We start from the raw sequence: 22,418 nt of genomic DNA on the forward strand, positions 1-22,418 counted from the left end.
GGTTTAAACGATCGTTTTCGAGATTTAGGATCTTCAAATCTTCCGAAAAGACATGGAATGAGTTATTTTGGCATTTTAATTTTTTTGAATGCACACATGATGGCTGACTGCTGTTGAATCATTCAGAAGAGCTGTCTGCCTTCAGCATCAGCAAGGAAGTCAAATAAAAGAAAGTTTTTTCAACTTAACAACTTCATAGAATAGGATCATCTCTAAAAAAGAGTGTTTTTTTACAAAATTATCATATTTTTTTAACCAGAGCTGATACAGATATTTCAATCACAGATTTAAAATCGTCAAAAAATTGGACTAATATCATGTAACATAACCCAATCATCAGAAATGCTGTTGTGCAGTGTAATTGACATCAATCGTTCACCTAATTTTGAAAAGTGACCGGTCGTATACAAACGTTTCATGGATTTAAAAAACATTCGCTAAACCTCATTTTTTTTAACAAATAATAAATCAAATTCATGTTTAAATGCAGTTTATGACATAATTTTTAAATTGTCACTATTAATATTTTTTACTGAATAACCTGTAAAAGTTAATTCTACAATTTCTGAAAAGTAACCTAAAAGTAACCTTTTCATTAGTGTAACCTAAAAGTAACCAATGCAGTTCAAAAGTAACCTAAAAGGTTACAAAAGTAACCTTCTGGCAACACTGGGGAGGAGTAATAAATAGGCTTGTGTAGTACATGTACTATGTACTAATAGGAAGCAATTCCTTTAGTTCACTTTAGTTAGTTAGTTAAATTGACAAGCGCGCGCGTGCGAGATGGATTCGGCTCTGCGAGTGTGTTGCGAGTATTTTGCGACATTGTACTTAAAGGTGATAGTAAAAAAGACATTTTTCTTCCGATCATATTAAAAAAAAATCGGTTTACTAAAATGAACTAACTACATTAGACCGATTGTACTAGTTCGGAGCGATCCGTTCAGTGTCCAAGTAAGAACAAGCCTAGTAATAAATAATATTGCACGTTTTGTATTGGTCATTTTGTCGATTCTTGCTTTCATTAGCAGCGTTGGGGGATTCGAGTGGGAGTCGATGAAGACTGAGTGTGGGTTTTTGCTTAGAGTTTAATCCCAGCTCAGTGGCATTAATACCCGCATTATTAGTGCAAAAAGTACCCGTTAATATTTTGATTGACAGCGGGTCGGTCATTTCGTTAATTTCCGAATCAGTTTTGAAGCGTTTTAATTTTATTTTAATAGAATCCCAGCTTATCGTTTGATGCGAGGAATCGGAAGTCAGGAGGTCGAATCAACTTCGTACGTGACGACTTTTGAAAATCTTGTAAGCAACGCGATGGTTCTTGTGGTTTTCATGATGGATCACAAGACCATGTCTTGGTGAAAATTTTGGTTTGACCGGGCAGAATAGTTATGTGGTGGGTAACCTTCCCACGTCTTCGTCAGTAGTACTACCGTCGACTACATTATCGCGCCCTGACCCTGAGTGTCGTGCGCTGCCTTTGCTGGATTCCGAGAGGCGCATTCCTGTGGATCCGGTGGCCCTGGGGGCATGGAGCAGGAGCAGCAGCGCGACCCGCGCATCTACCAGGGAGGACGTAGTGAACAGGAATATTGGCGCTTTGTCTGGTATGCTACAAACAAGGTCCTGTAACTTTTGTATTTCTTTTNTCATTGTAGCTCATCTTTAGGCTAACACTCGCATCGTCACCTGTGACTTCCCTCACTACCTCGCTGTAGTGTCCAGAGTCAGGCAGGAGGTGCACATCATCGGCCCTGAAGGAGGCACCGTCTCCAGTGCCCATATACCACAGGTAATCATCATTGTAGCTCATCTTCAGGCTGTCACTCGCATCGTCATCTGTGACTTCATTATCACCTCACGGTGGTATTTATTGTCAGATTTCAACTTCCACAGATGGAAAACGGAGCCTGACTTTATCATTATCATGATCATCAGTCTCTACTGCAGGAGGAAAATCATAATTAAGTTTCTCAGTTTACCACAAGATCATAATGAGAAAAATTATCCTCATGATGATTGTAGTGAATACTTAGTTTCGTCATAAGCGTTATTTTACAAATTAACACGGTGTTTTTCATTATTTTGTGCAGGTCCAAGCGCTGTTCCCGCCGGCGGCTCTGACGAAGCGCATCCGCGTGGGACTCCAAGCGCACGGCGCCGCACCAGCGCTCGCCCGCCGCCTGCTACCACGTCACGCTGCAGTCTCGCCCGTGTTGACTGTCGAGCCACGCCGCCGCAAGTTCCATCGCAGCATCACGCTTACGGCGCCCCTGCCGCAAGCACAGGTCAGTAGCGGAGCGGAGAGGACGCTGGCGGAGCGGAGAGGATGCTGGCGGAGCGGAGAGGACGCTAGCGGAGCTGCTTACTACCGCGTCATGCTGCAGTCTCGCCCGTGTTGACTGTCGAGCCACGCCGCCGCAAGTTCCATCGCAGCATCACGCTCACGGCGCCCCTGCCGCAAGCACAGGTCAGTAGTGGAGCGGAGAGGACGCTGGCGGAGCGGAGAGGATTCTAGCGGAGCGGAGATGACGCTAGCGGAGCTGTTTACTACCTTGTCATGCTGCAGTCTCGCCCGTGCTGACTGTCGAGCCGCGCCGCCACAAGTTTCATCGCAGCATCACGCTCACGGCGCCCCTGCCGCAAGCACAGGTCAGTAGCGGAGCGGAGAGGACGCTAGCGGAGCCGCCTGCTACCACGTCACGCTGCAGTCTCGCCCGTGCTGACTGTCGAGCCACGCCGCCGCAAGTTCCATCGCAGTATCACGCTCACGGCGCCCCTGCCGCAAGCACAGGTCAGTAGCGGAGCGGAGATGAAGCTAGCGGAGCGGAGAGGATGCTAGCGGAGCGGAGAGGACGCTAGCGGAGCCGCCTGCTACCACGTCACGCTGCAGTCTCGCCTGTGTTGACTGTCGAGCCACGCCGCCGCAAGTTCCATCGCAGCATCACGCTCACGGCGCCCCTGCCGCAAGCGCAGGTCAGTAGCGGAGCGGAGAGGATACTAGAGGAGCGGAGAGAACGCTAACGGAGCAGAGAGGACATTAGCGGAGCCGCCTGCTACCTCGCCATGCTGCAGAAAGTAGCGGAGTGTTGAGGCGAGAAGAACAACGAAGCAGAGATAACTGTAGCGTAGCAGAGAAGATGCGTAGTAGAGACAACAATAGCGGAGCAGAGAAGAGAGTCACAGACCAAGAGGATAGTAGCGGAGCGAACGCTGTTTAGAACTCCCAGCAGCTCGACTATAGCTTATTTAACACACCCGCAGTGGTGGTAGAATAACTAAGCTAAGTGCCTTAAGAATGTACACACGCCCACACTGTTAACTATCCATTTCCGTTTTTGCTCTCGCTCTAATCAAATGGCGATTCTTTGCGATAGAACGAGATGACATGACTTTCAATGGGCAGTTAACACTGTTGGCGATAGTACAGAATAAAAAAAAAATTCTCTTCTGCAGGGCATGCCAGCAGACAAGCAGGGTCAATCACTACGACTCTTATGCTCCATCATGGGAGGACAAGCGCGCGCCGTGTGGGAGGACGTCACCGGATCCACGCCGCTCACCATCACCGACGACTGTGCCTCATTCACCACCACCGTCTCCGCCAGGTACCACCAAAAAGCGACATGAAACTAGAAAAATTCTATAAATTATCATCTACAGGATGGAAACGATAAGTGATCTCACTCGATAATTTTTAAACTACACAAGATATCGAAAAACTGGTTACTGATCCTTAAAGTGCTTCACGAGCTCATTCAAACGGTACCAATAATAGGTTACAGAATAAACTGGAACTATCCGAAAAATTAATGTTTCCAGCTTCCATACTAAATGTATGCCAACTACACAATATTAGAAGTGTAATTTATTTTTTGTTAAATAATAAAGTTAAAAAGTCGGTTAAATAAACTCGTAACTTGCATCTTATTTAAAATTATTTATGAAAAACATTACTTTTCAGCTTTACTTGCTATAATTATTATCAAGAGATGAGTGCCATGACTGTGATAGTACTAAATGTGTGGAAGATGGAAACATTGAATTTTTGGATAGATCCAATTTATTCTGTAAGCTATTGTTGATACCGTTGGATAGAGCTCGTGAAGCACTTTAAGGATCAGTAACTAATTTTGCGATAACTTGTGTAGTTTTTAATATTGTGGAACTTTACCAAATGTATGGAAGCTGGAAACATTGAATTTTCGGATAGTTCCAGTTTGTTTTGTAACCTATTATTGGTACCGTTTGAAAGAGCTCATAAAGCACTTTCAGGATCAGTAACCAGTTTTTCGATATCTTGTATAGTTTAGAAATAATCGAGTGAGATCACTTATCGTTTCCACCCTGTATATCAACAACATAAGATCCATATCAGGTAATTCAGTCTTCAATGCAAGGGGACGATCCTCTCTAATTTACTTGAGGCAAATGGACACTTCTTCAAAAGAGTGGAGGAAACTTGATTTTCGCACTTTTCTTATCGAATGCTACATGAAGTCCGGTCGCCGAGCAGATAGAATTTCGTCCAATGTGACTGTACGATCGCGACAGCAATATAATTACGCGTGAGCGATAAGGATGGGTAGCTTGGGGTGATTGGATGAAATTCTGTGTGCTCGGCGACCGGACTTTACCTACATAAGGAAAGGCGTCTAATACTTTAAAATTATTTCAGATTCTGGCTGATGAACTGCCAAAATGTGAGCGACGCGACCAAATTGGCTACCGAATTATACAGGTAATTCTAATATTTCTTTCTTTTTTACTGAGACTTAAAAAAATAATATTACGTTGCTTTTGAATTCATCGTGCCTGAGTATATACGAGTATTATTCGTTTACCAGATGCCGAGCAATGCCTTCATTAAGCTTAAAGAAAACAATAAATCGAATGTCATACGTAATTGAAAGTATGAAACTATTCAATCTATATCTTCACAACCCACCTCTTTCCCCAGGGACATGTTACTGGTCCCGTTCGAGGTCCGGATCGTGGTCCTGGGCAAGCGCCTGGACGCCCTGGAAGGAAGACTACTCGTGCTTTACATCACTGACAGATATGCCTACGACACGCTATTGCAACAGGTATGTAATTTTTGTGCTCCTCCTAGTATTACCGACTTAAAAAAGAGAAAGTCAGTTTGTCTGTATGATTTTTATTATGGTTGATTTCGGGACCAATACTATTTTCCCGTTCGGATTCTATTAACGATCATGCTGTAGATAGGAGTTGCAGCGGTGAGAACGAGTGGTGTGAGTAGTCTCGTCTCGAACCTAGTTCTGTTTAAACAACGAGTGTCGTCTAATGAGGGCTATCGTTTTAGCGCTCACCAGTTGGCGCCACTGTAGAGTAAGGTCCTGTCACTTGCTAGTAGCGAAGACAGTAGCACCAACTGGTGAGCGCTAAAGTGGTAGGAGGACTATCGCATTTGCACTAATCAAGATGACGCCACTGTAGAGTAAGGTCCTGTCAATCGCCAGGGGTGCCAACTGTTAAGTATAAAAACGATAGCCCTCATTGGCGCCTAAGCTTATTTCTATAGTCTAGAACTTTTTTTAAAGATATAACCTTAAATTGGGTTTATATGTGATCATTAAACTTATTCTCTATTGGGATTGGATTGCTTGAAATATTGGAAAATTTTCTGTTGAGTAATTGTTTCTTATGTCATGTGTAATAGCGACCGAGTTTCTTGCGCTGCTTCTTCTCAGCACTGGCCCATTTGGTCGGCCGTTTGGTGTAGTGGTTCAAAACGGACTACTATACCGAGAGGTCCCGGGTTCGATTCCCGGCCGGGCAGAAATTGAAATGATGAATTTTAATTTCTGTGATGGGACTGGGTGTTTTCTATGTAAGTATGTATTTACAAAAAAAAAAGTATTTAAGTATGTTTATATCCGTTGTCTAGTACCCATAGTACAAGCTTTACTTAGTTTGGGGCTAGCGGCGCAGTGTTAAATGTCCAAGGATGTCCAAGGATATTTATTTATTGTCCCGAAGCAGTGGTAGGGTTAATACTGGGACGTGTAAAGAGTTTTTTAAAACGCTACTTTCAAAAAATAAATGAGTTTTAATTGCTTAGGAGCACTACACGGAGGTGGCGCAGTCGACGGCGGTGCGACTGCTGGACTCGCGGCCCGTGTTCCTGGAGTTCAGCGGCAACCTCGTGCCCGTCACCAAGTCGGGCAGCCAGCCCATGCTCAACTTCGAGGTGAGCTCATCATCATTATCATCGTTGAAGCCAAAGGACGACCACTGCCAGACAAGAGGTTCCACAACGACCGACCCTGCGCCCTTCCTATCTGTCACCAATTCCGGCAGCCAGCCCATGCTCAACTTTGAAGTGAGGCGTCCCTTCGTCATCATCAGCCAGAGGACCTTCACTACTAGACCAGGAGTTCTACAACGACCGATACTGCGCCCGTCGTGCTCGTTATCAAGTCAGCCAGCCCATGCTCAACTTCGAGGTGAGCTCATCATCATCACCATTATCATCATCACCAAGTCAAGAGACCCTCCTAAAACCCTCCCTCCGGTAGCCAACCCATGCTCAACTTCGAGGTAAGGCGTCCCTTCATCATCATCATCATTGCTTCCAAAAAGACGTCCACTGCTGGATAAAACCATTCCCCTGGCAGCTACCCCATGCTCAACTTCGAGGTGAGCTCATCAACATCACCATCATCATCATCACAGCCAAGAGACCCTCCTAAAACCCTCCCTCCGGTAGCCAGTCCATGCTTAACTTCGAGGTAAGGCGTCTCTTCATCATCATCATCATCACTGTACCCAAAGGACGTCCACTGCTAGATAAGACCCTCCCTCCAAGTCACCAAGTCCGGCAGCCAGCCCATGCTCAACTTCGAGGTAAGATGTCCCTTCATCATCATTATCATCATCGTAGTCAAGAGACCCTCCTAAAACCCTCCCTCCGGCAGCCAACCCATGCTCAACTTCGAGGTAAGGCGTCCCTTCATCAACATCATCATCATCACTGTACCCAAAGGACGTCCACTGCTGGATAAGACTCTCCACCCAAGTCACTAAGTCCAGCAGCCAGCCCATGCTCAACTTCGAGGTAAGATGTCCCTTCATCATCATTATCATAATCGTAGTCAAGAGACCCTCCTAAAACCCTCCCTCCGGTAGCCAGTCCATGCTCAACTTCGAGGTAAGGCGTTTCTTCATCATCTTCATCATCATCACTGTACCCAAAGGACATCCACTGATGGATAAGACCCTCCCTCCAAGTCACCAAGTCCGGCAGCCAGCCCATGCTCAACTTCGAGGAAAGGCGTCCCTTCATCATCATCATCATTGCAGCCAAGGATATCCACTGCACGAAAGCTTTCCAAGGATATCCAGAAAGACTGGTTCTGCGCTGCCCGTATCCAGGTCCTTCCCATGACTTTTATCAGATCTTCAGATCATCATTCGACCCTGGTCGCCACTTGAGAACTTTTCTGCCCCAATAGTCATTAAATATACAAGCTATGTGTCCCGCACACTGCCACTTAAGTTTGGTAACTGTGCGGACTATATCGGTTATTATGTGGTTCTTCTAAGGATATTCTCATTTCTGATTCGATGTCGTAAGGAAACTCACAAAGGGAATAGCACGACGCTCTATCGCCCTTTGGGTAACCTTGAGGCCCATACTTAGCGACCATATCTCCGTTCGGCAAGACATAACGGTTACCAGGAATGACGACACACTGGTGAAAGAAAAACTTTATTCTTGAGATACTGCGGCAAGTGAATCGAATCATTACCCCCACATGCATACGTGATTACTAAATTAATATTATATTGATTTAATTTCAGGCATTCAAAGATAACCGAGTCGAGTTCACGGTACGCGTGAAACACCACGAAGAGAGCCCATCTGGAAGGATTTATTTCATGAACGAACCTAAGGTAAATTTCTTAATGTTCTTAAAGTCAGTTTCACTCTTTGCAATCAAAATAACTGTCAAATAAAAGAATTAAAACATTAAAATGACACAACTTAAGGGATTTTATTACTAGGAATCGATCACTTCCTTAAAATTTTAGATAGTTGCCTTGCCTTACATAGAACTCTATCCTATGTTATGTATAAATGTTGCTGATCACATCACACTACCTTGTTTAATATACCACGCAATTTTGTATACCCATTCTTATAAGATACACTATACAATAATGCATGGTAAATTCAGTGAACTGCTCCTGAATCGAATGTACCTACTACTGCTATTTCTATTTATTTATATTAACCGGCAGACAGTGGTGACTGAGTTTGTGGCGGCGCTTCTTCTCAGCACTTGCCAAATGTTGGTCTCGAAGCGCTGGTAGGGTAAAAAGATTATGAGACATGTAGAGGCTCCTTAAGAGCAAAATGACGATTTGTAAGAACTATTTATTAGTCTAAACAAATAAAGAAATTTTGACTTTGACTTTGATCATCGATGTCTTTCTTGCCGGATTACCGGATATGTTTATGGAATAAATAACTATGACTACCGAGATGTGAAATCAAAGGTTATTCATATACTTTATTTACTATTTTAACAGGGATTTTTTGAGCAAATGGCTCATAATAAACTTGATTATATTTTGTTAGGTGCCCAAAGGCGAACAGTCACAGACACCAGCCTGTGTGCTGGACGTCGAACTACCCGACAGGATCGCGCCGCGGGCCGGGAAGAGCCAGGTCGACTACCTCAACCTCGACCAGTCAGGTATGACGTCATAAAACGTGTAAATGAGGTATTTGTCCTATCGCCGAAGATGTACGAGAAGCGAGTAGAGCTAGATACGAAGCGAAACGAAAAGCATGTTCTGTTACTTTTGGCACATATAAGAATGGGCGACCCCCAGCATTATAGAGTAGAATGACTGCTGGTCGGTGTCTTAGCAAATGTTTCGTAGTGACCATTTTTTGCTGTAAATTATCTTTGACAGCTATTTTCGCTGCGACGAAGTATTGCAGATAGAGGCGAGATCTAAGAGTTCAACTGCAGGCTTAAACTCGTATTTTTTTTTTCACGGGATCTTGCATCTGCAGTACTGGAGCGCCAAAATATTTAATAATTAGTAACTCTCTTGTCAAAGGTTGGAAAAGTGCTTATGAAACAATAAATGTCTATTACAATGAAAAGATTCTTATACAGGGTGTTAGGTAAATGGGTATATGAGCCGACACTAGCCCATGTTAACATGGTCATATAAATGGTATGGTGAAGTCATAAATTTGATATCTTCATTTTAATTATTTCATTTTTCATACAAATCGGATTTTATAAAATTTATTTTGTATGAAGATTAAAAAAATTAAAATGATGATATCAAATTTCTGACTTCACCATACCATTTATATGCCCATGTTAACATGGGCTAGTGTCGGCTCATATACCCATTTACCTAATACCCTGTATAAATATTTTGTTTGTAATGTTTTTGGTATACCAACATTTTCAATGTATCGCTGTTGGTTTCTATAAATAAATAAATAAAAAAACAAATACCTTAATAAATAAGATTAAAACACTTCGTCGTTTCGTAACTATTTTGTAGCAGTAGCTATATGTATACAAATATGTTTCCTTAGGCTTCGACGCGCTAAAAGACGAGCTGAGCTTCCACTGGGGCGGCGAGCACCCCAGCCTCGGGCCCGTCTCTGTGCCCGATGTTCCTGCGCACTTCAACGGACACGTAAGTAGCCTGATAGTTACTGTACCGCAAGGAAATCTTCTATATCTTAAAAAGTACCTACCTAAAGTCCGGTCGCCGAGCACATAGAATTTCGTCCAATGACCCCAAGCTACCCATCCTTATCGCTCGCGCATAATTATGTTACTGTCGCGCTCGCACACTCACTGCGGGCGCCCGTCGCACAGTCGCGATTGCAATATAAGGAATTGAGCTTTATGAAACAAAACATAGTGGAAAAACTACGCATTTTTATATATTTAATATTATTTTTATTAAGAAAAAAACGCATTAATTACGCTTTTATTTCATAAAAGCTAGGTTAGGTACTTTTGAAGATATTGGAGATTTTTTAACACTTTTTTTTACGGTCCAGTGTAGATGTTTATATTACTGTCATATAACTGGTGGTGCACAATAATACGTCTTACTGTGCACCACGCAAAACAGATATTATAAAAGAAATGAAGTCAGTCCCCTTCCCCCATCTGTCCTTAAAAACTTTAGTAATACTTACTACTTTTTTAACCAGATACTGTTTGTTTTAGTGTTTCCACAGGTTTTTTCTAATTTTAAGAAAAACTTTTCGTTCGTTTGAATAAAAATTTAAAGACTAAATAGAATATTTATTTTCAGGATAAAATTATCTCCAATGGTGGCGTAAAATATACTGAGACAAAAGATACAAACGACAAAGACAGCAAACCTCAAGGTAAGACAAACTAATTGAAACAAAGTTTGATTGAAAATTAAACAATAACCCTTCTCCCGATGTATTTGTGCTAAATCCATACACTAATATTTATCCTGTGTTCTGTGTCCCAATACACCGATTTGTGTTTCTGCCAAGCTCATTCTCACAACCTGTTTCAAATACCCACAATAAATTCTTCCATTTCAGTCAACGGAGACGCGTTGCACGTGGATTCTAACAAAGTGAAAGCCACCTTCGATTCAGACGAAGACAAAACTCCAATGAACACGCTAGAGAAAGGCAAGAAGAAGCCGGAAGGAGGCTTCCTCAGTGGCATCACAGACAAAGTCAAGAATGTGTTCAGTCATAGCGACGAAAAAGATGAAGAAAAAGAATCATCGCCCAAACCCAAGCCCAGAGAATCCAAAGAAAAGAGCCCGCCTAAGCCAGCCCCCAGAATCATCAACGAGGAGCTTCTAGGCAAAGTTGATGATATGTTCAGGGATCTCCACTCAAAGCCTCATCAGAAAGAGGACGAAGACTTACAGAGCCAAGTTTACAGCACCAAACTAGTTGTGGACGAAGTAGACAAGCCTCTAAGTGAGGTAACTGCGGAGCTATATGACCAGTACGCCAATATGCAACCGGTCGACACGCCTCTACGTCAGAAAGTACAAGATCCATTCCAATTCCCGAAATGTTGCGACGGCAAATACAAACACAGCCACGACGAAACCTCCAACGCGGTTGACATCGTCGAACACGTTAACTTCACAGCGCACGAAAAGTTAAACGAAGCAGGAGACAGGCTACACAGTGATCTACACGAAGGTCTGGACAAAATCGAGGAAGAAAAGGAACTTATCAAACAGAAATCCAATGATATCAAGGACGATCTGACTCAAGGATTCGAAAATATCAAAGGTGACTTGATAATTAAAGAAGATGAAGTTAAATCTGGAGTGCAGGATAAGATTCGCGATGCTGAAAAGGAAGCTAACAATAAATTAGATGATTTATCTAAATCTGCAGATAAGTTAAGAGATGATTTCAGTGCTGAAGCTTCTGACGTCAAAGAAGACATTGCGTCTGGATTCGACAATATTAAGTCTTCAGGTAACGACGCATTTGGCTTCTTATCAAACAACGCTAGCAGTGCTAAGGATGAGCTAAGAAGTAAAGCCAACGAAATGGACTTTGCTGCTAGAGAAAGAGCCGAACAACTCAGACTCAAAACTGGTGAATTCGTCAAAGATTCCGCCAACGATCTCAAGCAAAAAGCTAAAGATGCCGAAGAAAATGTTAAAAACAAAGCCCAGGAAGGTTCGAATGCTGTTGTCGAATCCGTCCACGAGGTCAAAGAAAATATAAACCAAAAAGCTAAAGACTTAAAGTCAGATCTCAAAGAAACAGCCGACAATGTTGTTGAAACAGTTGAAAAAACTAAAGGAAAAGCCAAAAAGGAAGGCAAAAAGAAGTCTAAGGAAGGAAAGAACTTCTTTACTGGTTTTGTGAGTAACATATTTGGAGAGAAAGATAAGATTGAAGAGGGAGTCAAGGAAAAAATTGCGAAAGGAAAACAGGCAGCTAACGACCTCGCAGAAGAAGCTGCAGCTAAAAAAGACGAGATCGAAGAAAGTGTGTCAAAAAAACAAGCCGAAATCAAACAAGACGCCGAAAATGTCACAGACAAAGTTGGTGAAATTAAAGAAATTGTACAAAACAAAAAGGAAGAAACCAAGAAAGCTATCCAAGATAAAACACAAGACATTGAGAGTACAATTGAAAAGAAGAAGGATGAGGTTTCAGATGCTGTTCACGCGAAGGCAGAAGAAGCGAAGAAAGCTGCTGAGGCGTCTAAACAAGCCGTTGAAAATAAGGCACATGAAATGAAAGATGCCGTCAATGATAAGAAAGATGAAATTGCTGATGCTGTAAAAAGTAGAGCAGATGAAGCAAAGAATGCTCTTCAAGACTCCAAAAACGCAGCGGTAGACAAGGCACACGAAATCGAATCTTCACTACAGAGCAAGAAAGATGAAATTGTAATAGCTGCTCATGACAAAGCAGATGAAGCCAAGAACGCGCTCGAAGATACCAAAAACGCTGCGGTCGACAAGGCACACGAAATCGAGTCTACACTTCAGAGCAAGAAAGATGAAATTGTAGCAGCTGCTCATGATAAAGCAGATCAAGCCAAGAATGCGCTTCAAGACATCAAAAACGCAGCGGTTGACAAGGCACACGAATTTGAGTCTTCGCTTCAAAGCAAGAAAGATGAGATAGTAACAGCTGCACATGACAAAGCAAATGAAGCGAAGAACGCGCTACAGAGCACTAAAGATGCTGCTTTGGATAAAGCACATGAAATTGAGACTGCTGCGCAAAAGAAAAAAGATGAAATTGCATCAGCTGCCCAAGACAAAGCAGATGAAGCGAAGAACGCACTACAGAGCACTAAAGATGCTGCTTTGGATAAAGCACATGAAATTGAGACTGCTGCGCAAAAGAAAAAGGATAAAATTGCATCAGCTGCCCAAGACAAAGCTGATGAGGCGAAAAAAGCTTTCCAAGAAAAGAAAAGTCAAGTAATTGATTTCTTACAATATGAGAAAGAATCTATGTTTGATAAAGTTGATGAAGGAAAACAAGTACTTGGTAATAAGAAGGACCAAATTGAGAATGCATTTGTCAATAAGACCGATGAAATTGGAGCTGCTATAAACGATAAGAAGGGTCAAGCTGTAAAGTTTGCTGAAGACAAAACATTCGAATTAGGAAATGCGATAGATGGCACTAAAGATGCCTTCCATGAGAAAGCAGAAAGTGCAAAGGGCATATTAAAAGATACAAAAGATAATGTTCACGATTTTGTACAGAAAAAAACGCATGAAACCGGCAAAGCGATCCATGACACAGAAGAAAACTTAGCGAACACATTACACGACACCAAGGAACATTTAGAAGCCAAAGCGGGTGATGTAAAGAGTTCTCTACTAAACAAAACACATGAAATAGGTAGCGCTGTTGAAAGCAAAAAGGATGAAATTCAACAAGGTCTGAGTAATAAGAAAGACGAAGTACAAAACGCCGCGCAATCAGAATTGGATAGGATACGACAAGAGGCTGAATTAACGACCGAACAAATCAAAAAGTCCGCAGAAGACGCCATCAACGCTGCCGCAGAGAAGAAATCAGAAATCCAGTCCAACGTCGCAGACAAAATAGACGCCGTCAAAGTGTGTGGGAAAGAGCAATTTGAGAACATTCAAAAGGCTGCAAGTGACAAAGCGAACGATCTGCAGAGGTCGTCGAAGCAAGCGTTCGATCACGCACAAGATTCGACCTTAAGTTCTTTCGATAAGATCGAAAGTTCGGCTAAGGACAGAGTGAGCGACGCGAGAGACACCTGGGAGGACTTGCAGAGTTCGACGCGCGATACCTTCGCGGACTTCAGGGACGATTCCCACAGCCTGGCCGGCTCCGCACAGGACACGCTTCACAGCTTCCAAAGCTCCGCTGGCAACACCTTTGACAGTCTCGACGACTCCGTAAAAGAATTCGCAACCGGAGCACAAGGGTCGATCCAGGAATTCGAAGACGGAACCAAGGGTGTGTTCGGAGACGCCAAACACTCTTTCGAAGGCTTCCAAGTGTCGGCTGATAACAAACTGGAAGATGTCAAGGGCTCGGCGAAGGGCTTAGTCGAAGATGGCAAAGCGAGGCTCGGCGACGCGAGCGAGAGCGCGATAGCTGGCGCGAAAGAGACGGAGCAAGCCGTCGTCGACGCGGTGGCGACTGAGGCCGACAAATTCACGAGCAGTCTCAACGATTTGGGCAACTCAGTCTTCGGGTCCTCAGGGAAAGGTAAATTTTACCATAACGCTTTTTAATTACCCCTTGGTGTTGCTAGAATATAGCCTGTATTTAGTGTGTTGCAGCTAAATGGTAAGCTAAAATGTATCTTTTCAGGATTCATGAAAGATTCAAGCACCAAATTATTGGAATCGGAAAAATCACAATCCTCGCCATCGCCACACAAAAAGGGATCTGGGTAAGATATTTTTGCAAATTCATACACAATACACACATAATTCATATAAAAATCATATGTCACGATTTTGTACAAATGTAAATAACGGCACGCCAGTTCTAGCACAGAACTAAATCACAAAAACGAATGTCAAATATCAAGTGAACTATTCATTCAATTTTATACACAATCGACTTTTCACTGTAATTTCCATTATTTTAGAGCTGCGAAACCACAATTTTGATTTCGTAAAACTGCTTAGTTAATTTAAGAAATATTGTTTTATTATATATAAAAAGTTTTAAAAACTTCATATTTTTTGGTTTCACAGTTTTCATATTTTGATAGGCGTTTACCAGGAGTACTTTCAGTTTTTTATAGTCCTATTTTAATTACACTAACAATTTGTTAGCTCTCAATAAGACTACAATGTTTTATGACAGAACAGAATAATTGTAAAAGATTAATGCTCGATTTCACCTTCAATCTCAATTTTTTAAGTGACCCCTATGGTAACACCTAAAATGCATTTTGTTTTCATTAGGGGTCACTTAAAAATTAGGGATTGATAGTGAAAACGTGCATAAGCATCTTTGAACCATAGACTACAATCAATAGACTCCATTTTTTATTGGATAAAACTCCTGTATCGCGCCATTTGTAAACTAATGCCTGCCCTTAACTCCACTCGCACGCATTTCAGAATCCCGAAGCTAAAGCGGAAGAAATAGACGCCGAACGAACGCTCCCGACCGATGTATGATATAGTTGTCTAGTTGTACTTGTATTTATTTATTGTTACGAAGCTTTACTACGGAATGGTGGTTTCAATGTCTATCGATGTATTTTGTTGCGGTTTTTTACCACAAAGTAAAATTCGACAATGTAGAGTTCATCAAATGTGATGAATCACTAAAATAATCGAGAGATTATCATGTTTTAATGAAAATAACTACCTACATACTCTTTGCCACTCACTTGCACCACAAAGAGAGGTAAGGTGTCTGACATTATGAAATTCATGAATGACACTAATTGACATTATTTTCATTTAATGGGTAGTACAATGAAACGATTATTCCGTGCGCACTTACTTAGGAGCACTGTACATGTTAAGTTCCAGTGATTTTTGATCTAAAGAAGTATCTGTATATCCAATCGGATTTTAGTCAGACCCGTACTAAGCGTTACTCAACGCTTATTTAAGTATTTCACTGTGTCAAATTTGAATGTCTTAACTTTCGATTTCAAAGAAATCATTAAATTACAATGTCTAGTTATTAACTTCGAAAACGAACGATGGTTAATCTTAAATTTTAACAAACGTTTAATAATTTATCACAAATGTTTAACGTCGGTTAACGTCTTTCTTATAAGTTGTAATCTTGCCTGTAACTGATATTATTTTTATATTTTGACGAGATCTATTAATAATGTTGACATTTATATTACAAATCATTTTTGTAGAATTTTAACGCAATTTTAGTGACACCGAATCAGATTTTTTGCATTTTATATTTTATTTTAATTAAGTGTTTTTACAAATTAGATGCCATTTATTGGTGATTTATGTTGCATAATTTATTGTATTTTAATTGTGTTTCATTTATAAAGTTTACATTGCTTTGTACAAACATTTGTCTGCTTAGATCAAAATATATTAAATGTAAGCATGTTGCAACGCTTCGTAGGTAGATGTTAACGGATATCCTATGTACCTACAGTAGTCCTGACTACTAGAATAGATCTGCTAGTTTATTTATTTTCTGTAATAAAGATTACAAACACTATTTTTAATTTTATGTGGAATAAATTATTACAAATAGTGCTTGGAATGCTGTTGATGTCACAAAGCGACTTTCTTGTATTTTGATGTTAAATACACTATCGAAAGAATAAATATTTACTATTTATAACTCGTGTATGATACTTTTCCCTTTATTATACCTTATTTTAAAACGGTTTATATAAAATTCACTAGCTGATAAAGGTAGTTTCTGTAAAAAAATCTTGATATACCTAAATATTTACTTTCAGTAACATAAAAATAAAAGTCATATTTTTACGAAAGAAATGGACAAATTCACTGTAAATGCACACATCCTATTATTATAATATCCATTGTTTATTATAGTAGCTCGATAATTTCTTTATTATGCCTAAAATAAAGGCGAATTTTGCATTTTGCAAGGACACATCAAATTAACAAACACTATATTATTACAATTCATTTTCAACTATCACTGTTTGCGACACATCGCACGCACGTTTTTTTCACACTTTGGGTAAGTTACTTTGCCTCATTTTCTTTTTGTTGCATATTTTTTGTAAAGTTTTTCGTCATTTTTCACTGCACTTTAGCTTGTTAAGTGTAATGCCAATACCATAAAGCATTTTAAGCTTGCAATTTTAAATAAAGAAAGAATATTTTAATCACAAATTCTTACAGCCTTGACTCAAAATAAAGTTACATTACTTACGATCCTCGTAATGAGTCGTGAAAAAAATAATAATTTTACAACTAAATATTTGTTGCGAGTACGGCTGTAAAAGTAACATTTTTATCGTTCCTATATTGTAATAATATTTCATATTCAATAATGTTGTATTATAATAATTTCAGTTTCTTCAAGAAGCTCCGGCGTAACTGATGAAGGGAAGTTCATCGAAGGTCCTGACGCCATTTCTTAGTTATAGCAGTAACCGTAACGTTGTTCACGTAGGTAGCCTAGACAAGTACAGTTCGAATAACATACGAAGAATTGCCTGTTTGTTACCTTTGTTCAAAATTACCTGTAACTTACAATCCGATCGAGGAAACTGCGCACCTCGTTGGAATGCGACTCTCTCGCACTTACCCGCAGTGTTGCCAGAAGGTTACTTTTGTAATCTTTTAGGTTACTTTTGAACTGCATTGGTTACTTTTAGGTTACACTAATGAAAAGGTTACTTTTAGGTGATTTTTCAGAAATAATTGTAGAATTAACTTTTACAGGTTATTCAGTAAAAAATATTAATAGTGACAATTTAAAAATTATGTCATAAACTGCATTTAAACATGAATTTGATTTATTTTTTGTTAAAAAAAAAATTAGTTTTAGCGAATGTTTTTCGATAATAAAACGCAAATCCAAGAAACGTTTTTATACGACCGGTCACTTTTCGGTCTTCATGGAATGGTCAAAATTTCGAATTTAGGTAAACGATTGATGATCAATTGTATTCATTTTCCATCCATGAACAACCTTACACAATNTTACTTTTCTCTATGGTTACTTCTTATTCAAAAAGGTTACTTTTTTTTTATATTTCTGGTAATTTCTGACAAGACCCGACTGGCAACACTGCTTACCCGAGTTTGCCCCGTCCGTAACAGAGCGTCGATGTGACGTCACGGCTGCCAGGTCAGGTGCGCAGTTAATTCGACCGGGTTGTAAGTTTAGAACTTTTTGTAGGTCGCCAGTGCCATTAAAGTCTACTACAAAAGTAGGGTCTTTACAAATATGGCTGGATTTACCGAAATGTACGTAGAATAGCGAAGTATGAGCAACCAGTGATCAAATTCGATTGCTTTTAATATTGTATTATATCCATCCTTGGCTCATTAAGGCAGATACCAGTGATTTTATTAGGTACCACAGAAATGTAAAATTTAAACTGACATCGATTGCGATAAACTTCGAGTAAATAAATAAGGAATCAGATTCGTTGAGAGATCGTTCACTAAACTGAATGTCAAATTTTTGATTATGTAATAATCTTAATTTCACCCTGTATCTGATTTGTGATTAAAATAATGCCTCAATTTAAAGAATTACAAAATTAAACAGTAGGAAATATTATGCTGTTACCATAGGTGACTAAAGTAAGTTTAAAAAACTTTCATAAATTACTAATTAATTAAAGATATACGATAGTTCTACTAATATTATTACGCTGACGTCTTTTCATAGCTCTTAGTTACTACTATCGATTCGTTTGTTTAATCTTATATAAAATAGCCCACCTAATTTGATATTAAAGTTCATAATATCCATATTAAGAATGCAAGTAAAAATTGTGATGAGAAATTCGTTTTTCTAGGCCACTTTGTATGAACCCAAAAATCCTTTTTATTTTTCATATTAATAGCATAGAAGATTAGAGGTGCTTTGTAGTCTTCAAAGGCTTAATAAATGGAAGAATGTATGTTTTCGGTCCGAACATTACCTAATAATTTGGGAGGGAATATAGTTCCCACCATATTTTTAATTTTTTTATGGTCCAAAAACAATGAAAAAAGGGCCTTTTTCCCGCTAAAGGCTTAAAATTAAATAGGCAATTTGGATCTTTGTCACTTCAGGATTGTAATGGGCGGTTTCAGGAAAATGTCTATTAGGTTAGGGTCTAGGTTTGTAACCTTATAATCTGATGTTCTTGTCGCATTACATCACACTATAATAATCCTATCTGCACCAATCTATGTACGTTTACCCTTTAAGAAATGATACACATTTGATCTTAATATACTGGTGAACAAAAAACCAGGTCAACTGCTAAAACAAATAATGAAAAAGTTAAAAATACACAACTGTTATATGGACTTGATTTTACGGTAAATATTGTAGATTGGTATAGGGAAGACCATTTTTTGTCCATCATTATTATTGATGTTTAACAGATGTTATGTAGAATCTACACCAGTTATATACTATATTATATAAAAGGTAGACTATATCTTAACAGTCTGCGCCAATGGGTATCGTTTCTTAAAGGCTCTATATTACGTATTACATATTTACTAGGTATCGCAATTATTTCAAGTTTTACGCCATGTTTCAAATAAGTTACAATACAAAATATGACTGTTTGATTAAATAATGTACCTAAGTAATTTCGGTGTGATTGGAGTTATATTTTAAAAAGTGCATTTTTTTATATTCATATACATGTACGTTAAGAGTTTTAAATTTTATAAATTTGTTAGATCATTAATAGGGTGTAAGTTGATCACAGTTCATTTTTTGGAGGTCAGTCATATAAAATATATTCACTAACATTGTATATTCAATGTTTATATAATTTTTGTTGAATAAATTATATACTTTTTAAGTACTGCAAATTATAAATGTAATGCCTATTAGTGGTAAGTAAAAGTAACGAAAAGCAAATAATTTGAAATCTGGTAGTACTGTGATGCCAAAGTATATATTATGGAGATGGTGAGTTGAACATTTTGTTAATTTATTCATAGAGTCTACGTTCACTCTATTTATTGCTTTTTAGTAAGTAACGTACTCGCGCACTCGTCGTTAGGTTCGGCGGTAGTTGGACGCGCACGCCTGCACGCGCTTTAAACCGAACACCGCTTGCTTCTTACTNCATTAACCTCCTTTTTATTTCGTGAGATTCAAATATTACCTCAGACAGAAGTATAAAGAAAAGTTACTTGTAGATCAATTACTTATTTATTCAAGATACTAATTTATACATTTCCAACATTATAACACCTTAAAGTTAGTACTTCTTGCTTTGAATGCTCCAATCGAACTCCCTGTCCGGCGGCATGCCCGCGATAAGGCAACTTCCCCTTCCATTCGGTAAAGTCAACCGGCTCGAAACGATTTATCGACAGCATGCCCCGGAAGTAGTCAAAATCAATACTTAAATAACAATTCATTTCTAAATTACTAAATTGTATACAATAAAAATTCTAAAATAATTACATTAAATAATAAACATGAAATATGTAATTGAATATAATACAGAATAAATTCTAAAACCATTCTAATATCTGCAACAATGTCCAGGAAGTAATCAAGTAAAGTATTTAATTTTAATAATGGGTTTTTAAATTCTACCAAAATTATTACAATAACTATTTATAAGCAACTAATAATCGTATAAAATACAATATTAATTCTAAAATCATTACATTCGGCCATCCGTCACCGTGATGCCTCCTGGCATTCACGTCTCATAAAGATAATAAAATCATTACATTCGGCCTGGTATTCCCGTCTTAATAAAGATATATTCTAAAATCATTACTATTAATTTTCGAAACAATTATTATTATTTATACAACTTTTAAATAAGTGTTATTATCATGTGCAAATTTTGTTAAGAAAAGGAAGAAGATCCTGAATTTACATTAGGAAACTTAAAAACTAATCCACGTAACTTAGGTACTATGCACACACTGTTGGGTACAGCAGTCTTTACACAATAACTTTCCTTAGATAATACCTATTACTTATAATATTTACTTTAATTGCCCACAGAGAGCATAATAATATCGATACCTCTGGGCTCAAAGGTCGTAAAGGACAAAATACCGAAAATGAGTTATTTATACAGTTTTACTCAGAATCTTACTAACAAATAGTGATGTACCGCACTCGACAATTCGTGTATCGATAAATTATCCTTTTATCGTACACACACAACACGATGGACAAATATCTCACAAGATCCTCGTCAAGCAGCAGCCTCAACTCCAAAAGGCCTACAGATGATCAGGAATGGCGAACCGCCAAGCGTACTGCAATCATACAAAACTCAGACCAGAATGGCAGGCCACGCGAAGTACCCACTTTCAACAGATTTCAAGACCTTACGCTAGAGCACGATAGTGAACCATCTGAAGCTGCCAGTATCACTGCACCGGGAGGAAAGCGGGCTGCACGTATCCCCCCCATTATATTAGAACTTCATGAAAATTGGACACATGCCAACCTACAGGACATGGTAAAGAAATTTGCCAACCGCTTTCACTTGCATTACAGAGGAAGAAACAAAGTGGCCGTTATATGTTACACACCAACAGCTCACCAGGCCATCAAAGACGGACTTCGAGAGGAGAACATAGCGTTCCTTACTTACTCCAGAAATGATGAAAAAGTACCTAAGGTGGTCATACGAGGGCTTCCAGCTAGCCTTTCCGATGACATCTCACAGGAACTGAAGACTAAGGGATTTAATGTCAACTCCGTCACTATTTTAAAATCTCCAGGACTGCAAAGCGCACTGTTTCCACCCTTCTTAATACAACTAGCCCCTGGAACCGACATGGCTAAATTTAAACAACTTAAATACCTCTGCAACTGTGTCATCACCGTCGAAAAGTTTAAGCCGAATCGCTCAGCGGGAACTCAGTGTTATAGATGCCAGAACTTTGGACACTCATCGAAAAACTGTAACATGCCTCCACGCTGTGTCAAATGCATTGAGGATCACTCGACTACCGATTGCCCAAAAAAAGATCGCAAAGAGCCTGCGCGATGTTGCAATTGCGGCCAGGATCATCCAGCTAACTACCGTGAATGCAAAACGCGCGTTTCATATGTTGAAAGCCTACACAAAAAGGCTAGTGGTGCGCCGGCATAACACACACACACACCTGTGACAAGAGGCGCTCGCGCAGGTAGCACGCAAACATGCACAAAGGAACTCACACAGAGGCGTATCTATCTGATATCGGACCTAAGTATGCATGCGATAATGTTGTGATGAGACAGAGTGAGTATGTATGACTTGAAAATACTACGTAGTTAGAAGACTTGCAGAAAGAAATAAAGTTTTTACTGCATTAATTAATTAAGTTACATGTTGTTTGATGGGTTTGAGATTAATTTTGGAATCATAAAATCGCAAAAAGAAATAATAATATGTTTCCATTAAATAATAAAAAAAAAGTAATAGAGAACAATAAATACAATATTCTAAAAATAATATTGTTCTGTAATTTTTCTTCTGTAGTTCTTCAGGCTGACATTATAGGAAATTCTTTGGCTTAATTAAAACACCTCGGGACTCAGCCTCATGCCCTCAGATCACGAAATAAATATGTTTGTGTTTTGTGCTCAATTTCCGTGAGAACCCATGACCTTTCGCTTGTATTGTAGGGCGACTGATTTAACCACCGAGCCATACTTCTACCGCTTCAACGCTCACCAGATTTGACCAGATAGCGCCACTGGTTTGCAATAATGATACCATTAATAATTACCA

The 22,418-nt window shown here is 39.4% G+C and overlaps 1 protein-coding gene across 1 annotated transcript; it reads left to right on the forward strand.

Annotated features, from left to right (window-relative positions):
* Window positions 1-1,672: 1,672 nt before the first annotated feature.
* LOC114353059 (titin homolog) lies at window positions 1,673-16,339 on the forward strand (the record flags this gene model as incomplete). Its single annotated transcript, XM_028304878.1, has 13 exons — window positions 1,673-1,795; window positions 2,097-2,291; window positions 3,460-3,611; window positions 4,682-4,744; window positions 4,964-5,090; window positions 6,089-6,217; window positions 7,831-7,923; window positions 8,612-8,729; window positions 9,599-9,702; window positions 10,336-10,411; window positions 10,601-14,260; window positions 14,366-14,447; window positions 15,130-16,339. Coding segments are annotated over 13 exons (4,950 nt in total), but the record flags the coding sequence as incomplete, so codon positions are not given.
* Window positions 16,340-22,418: the final 6,079 nt, after the last annotated feature.

This window comes from Ostrinia furnacalis, unplaced genomic scaffold (assembly GCF_004193835.3).
Source record: "Ostrinia furnacalis isolate ACB-3 unplaced genomic scaffold, ASM419383v2 OfSCF1580, whole genome shotgun sequence".
NCBI classification, from domain to species: domain Eukaryota; kingdom Metazoa; phylum Arthropoda; class Insecta; order Lepidoptera; family Crambidae; genus Ostrinia; species Ostrinia furnacalis.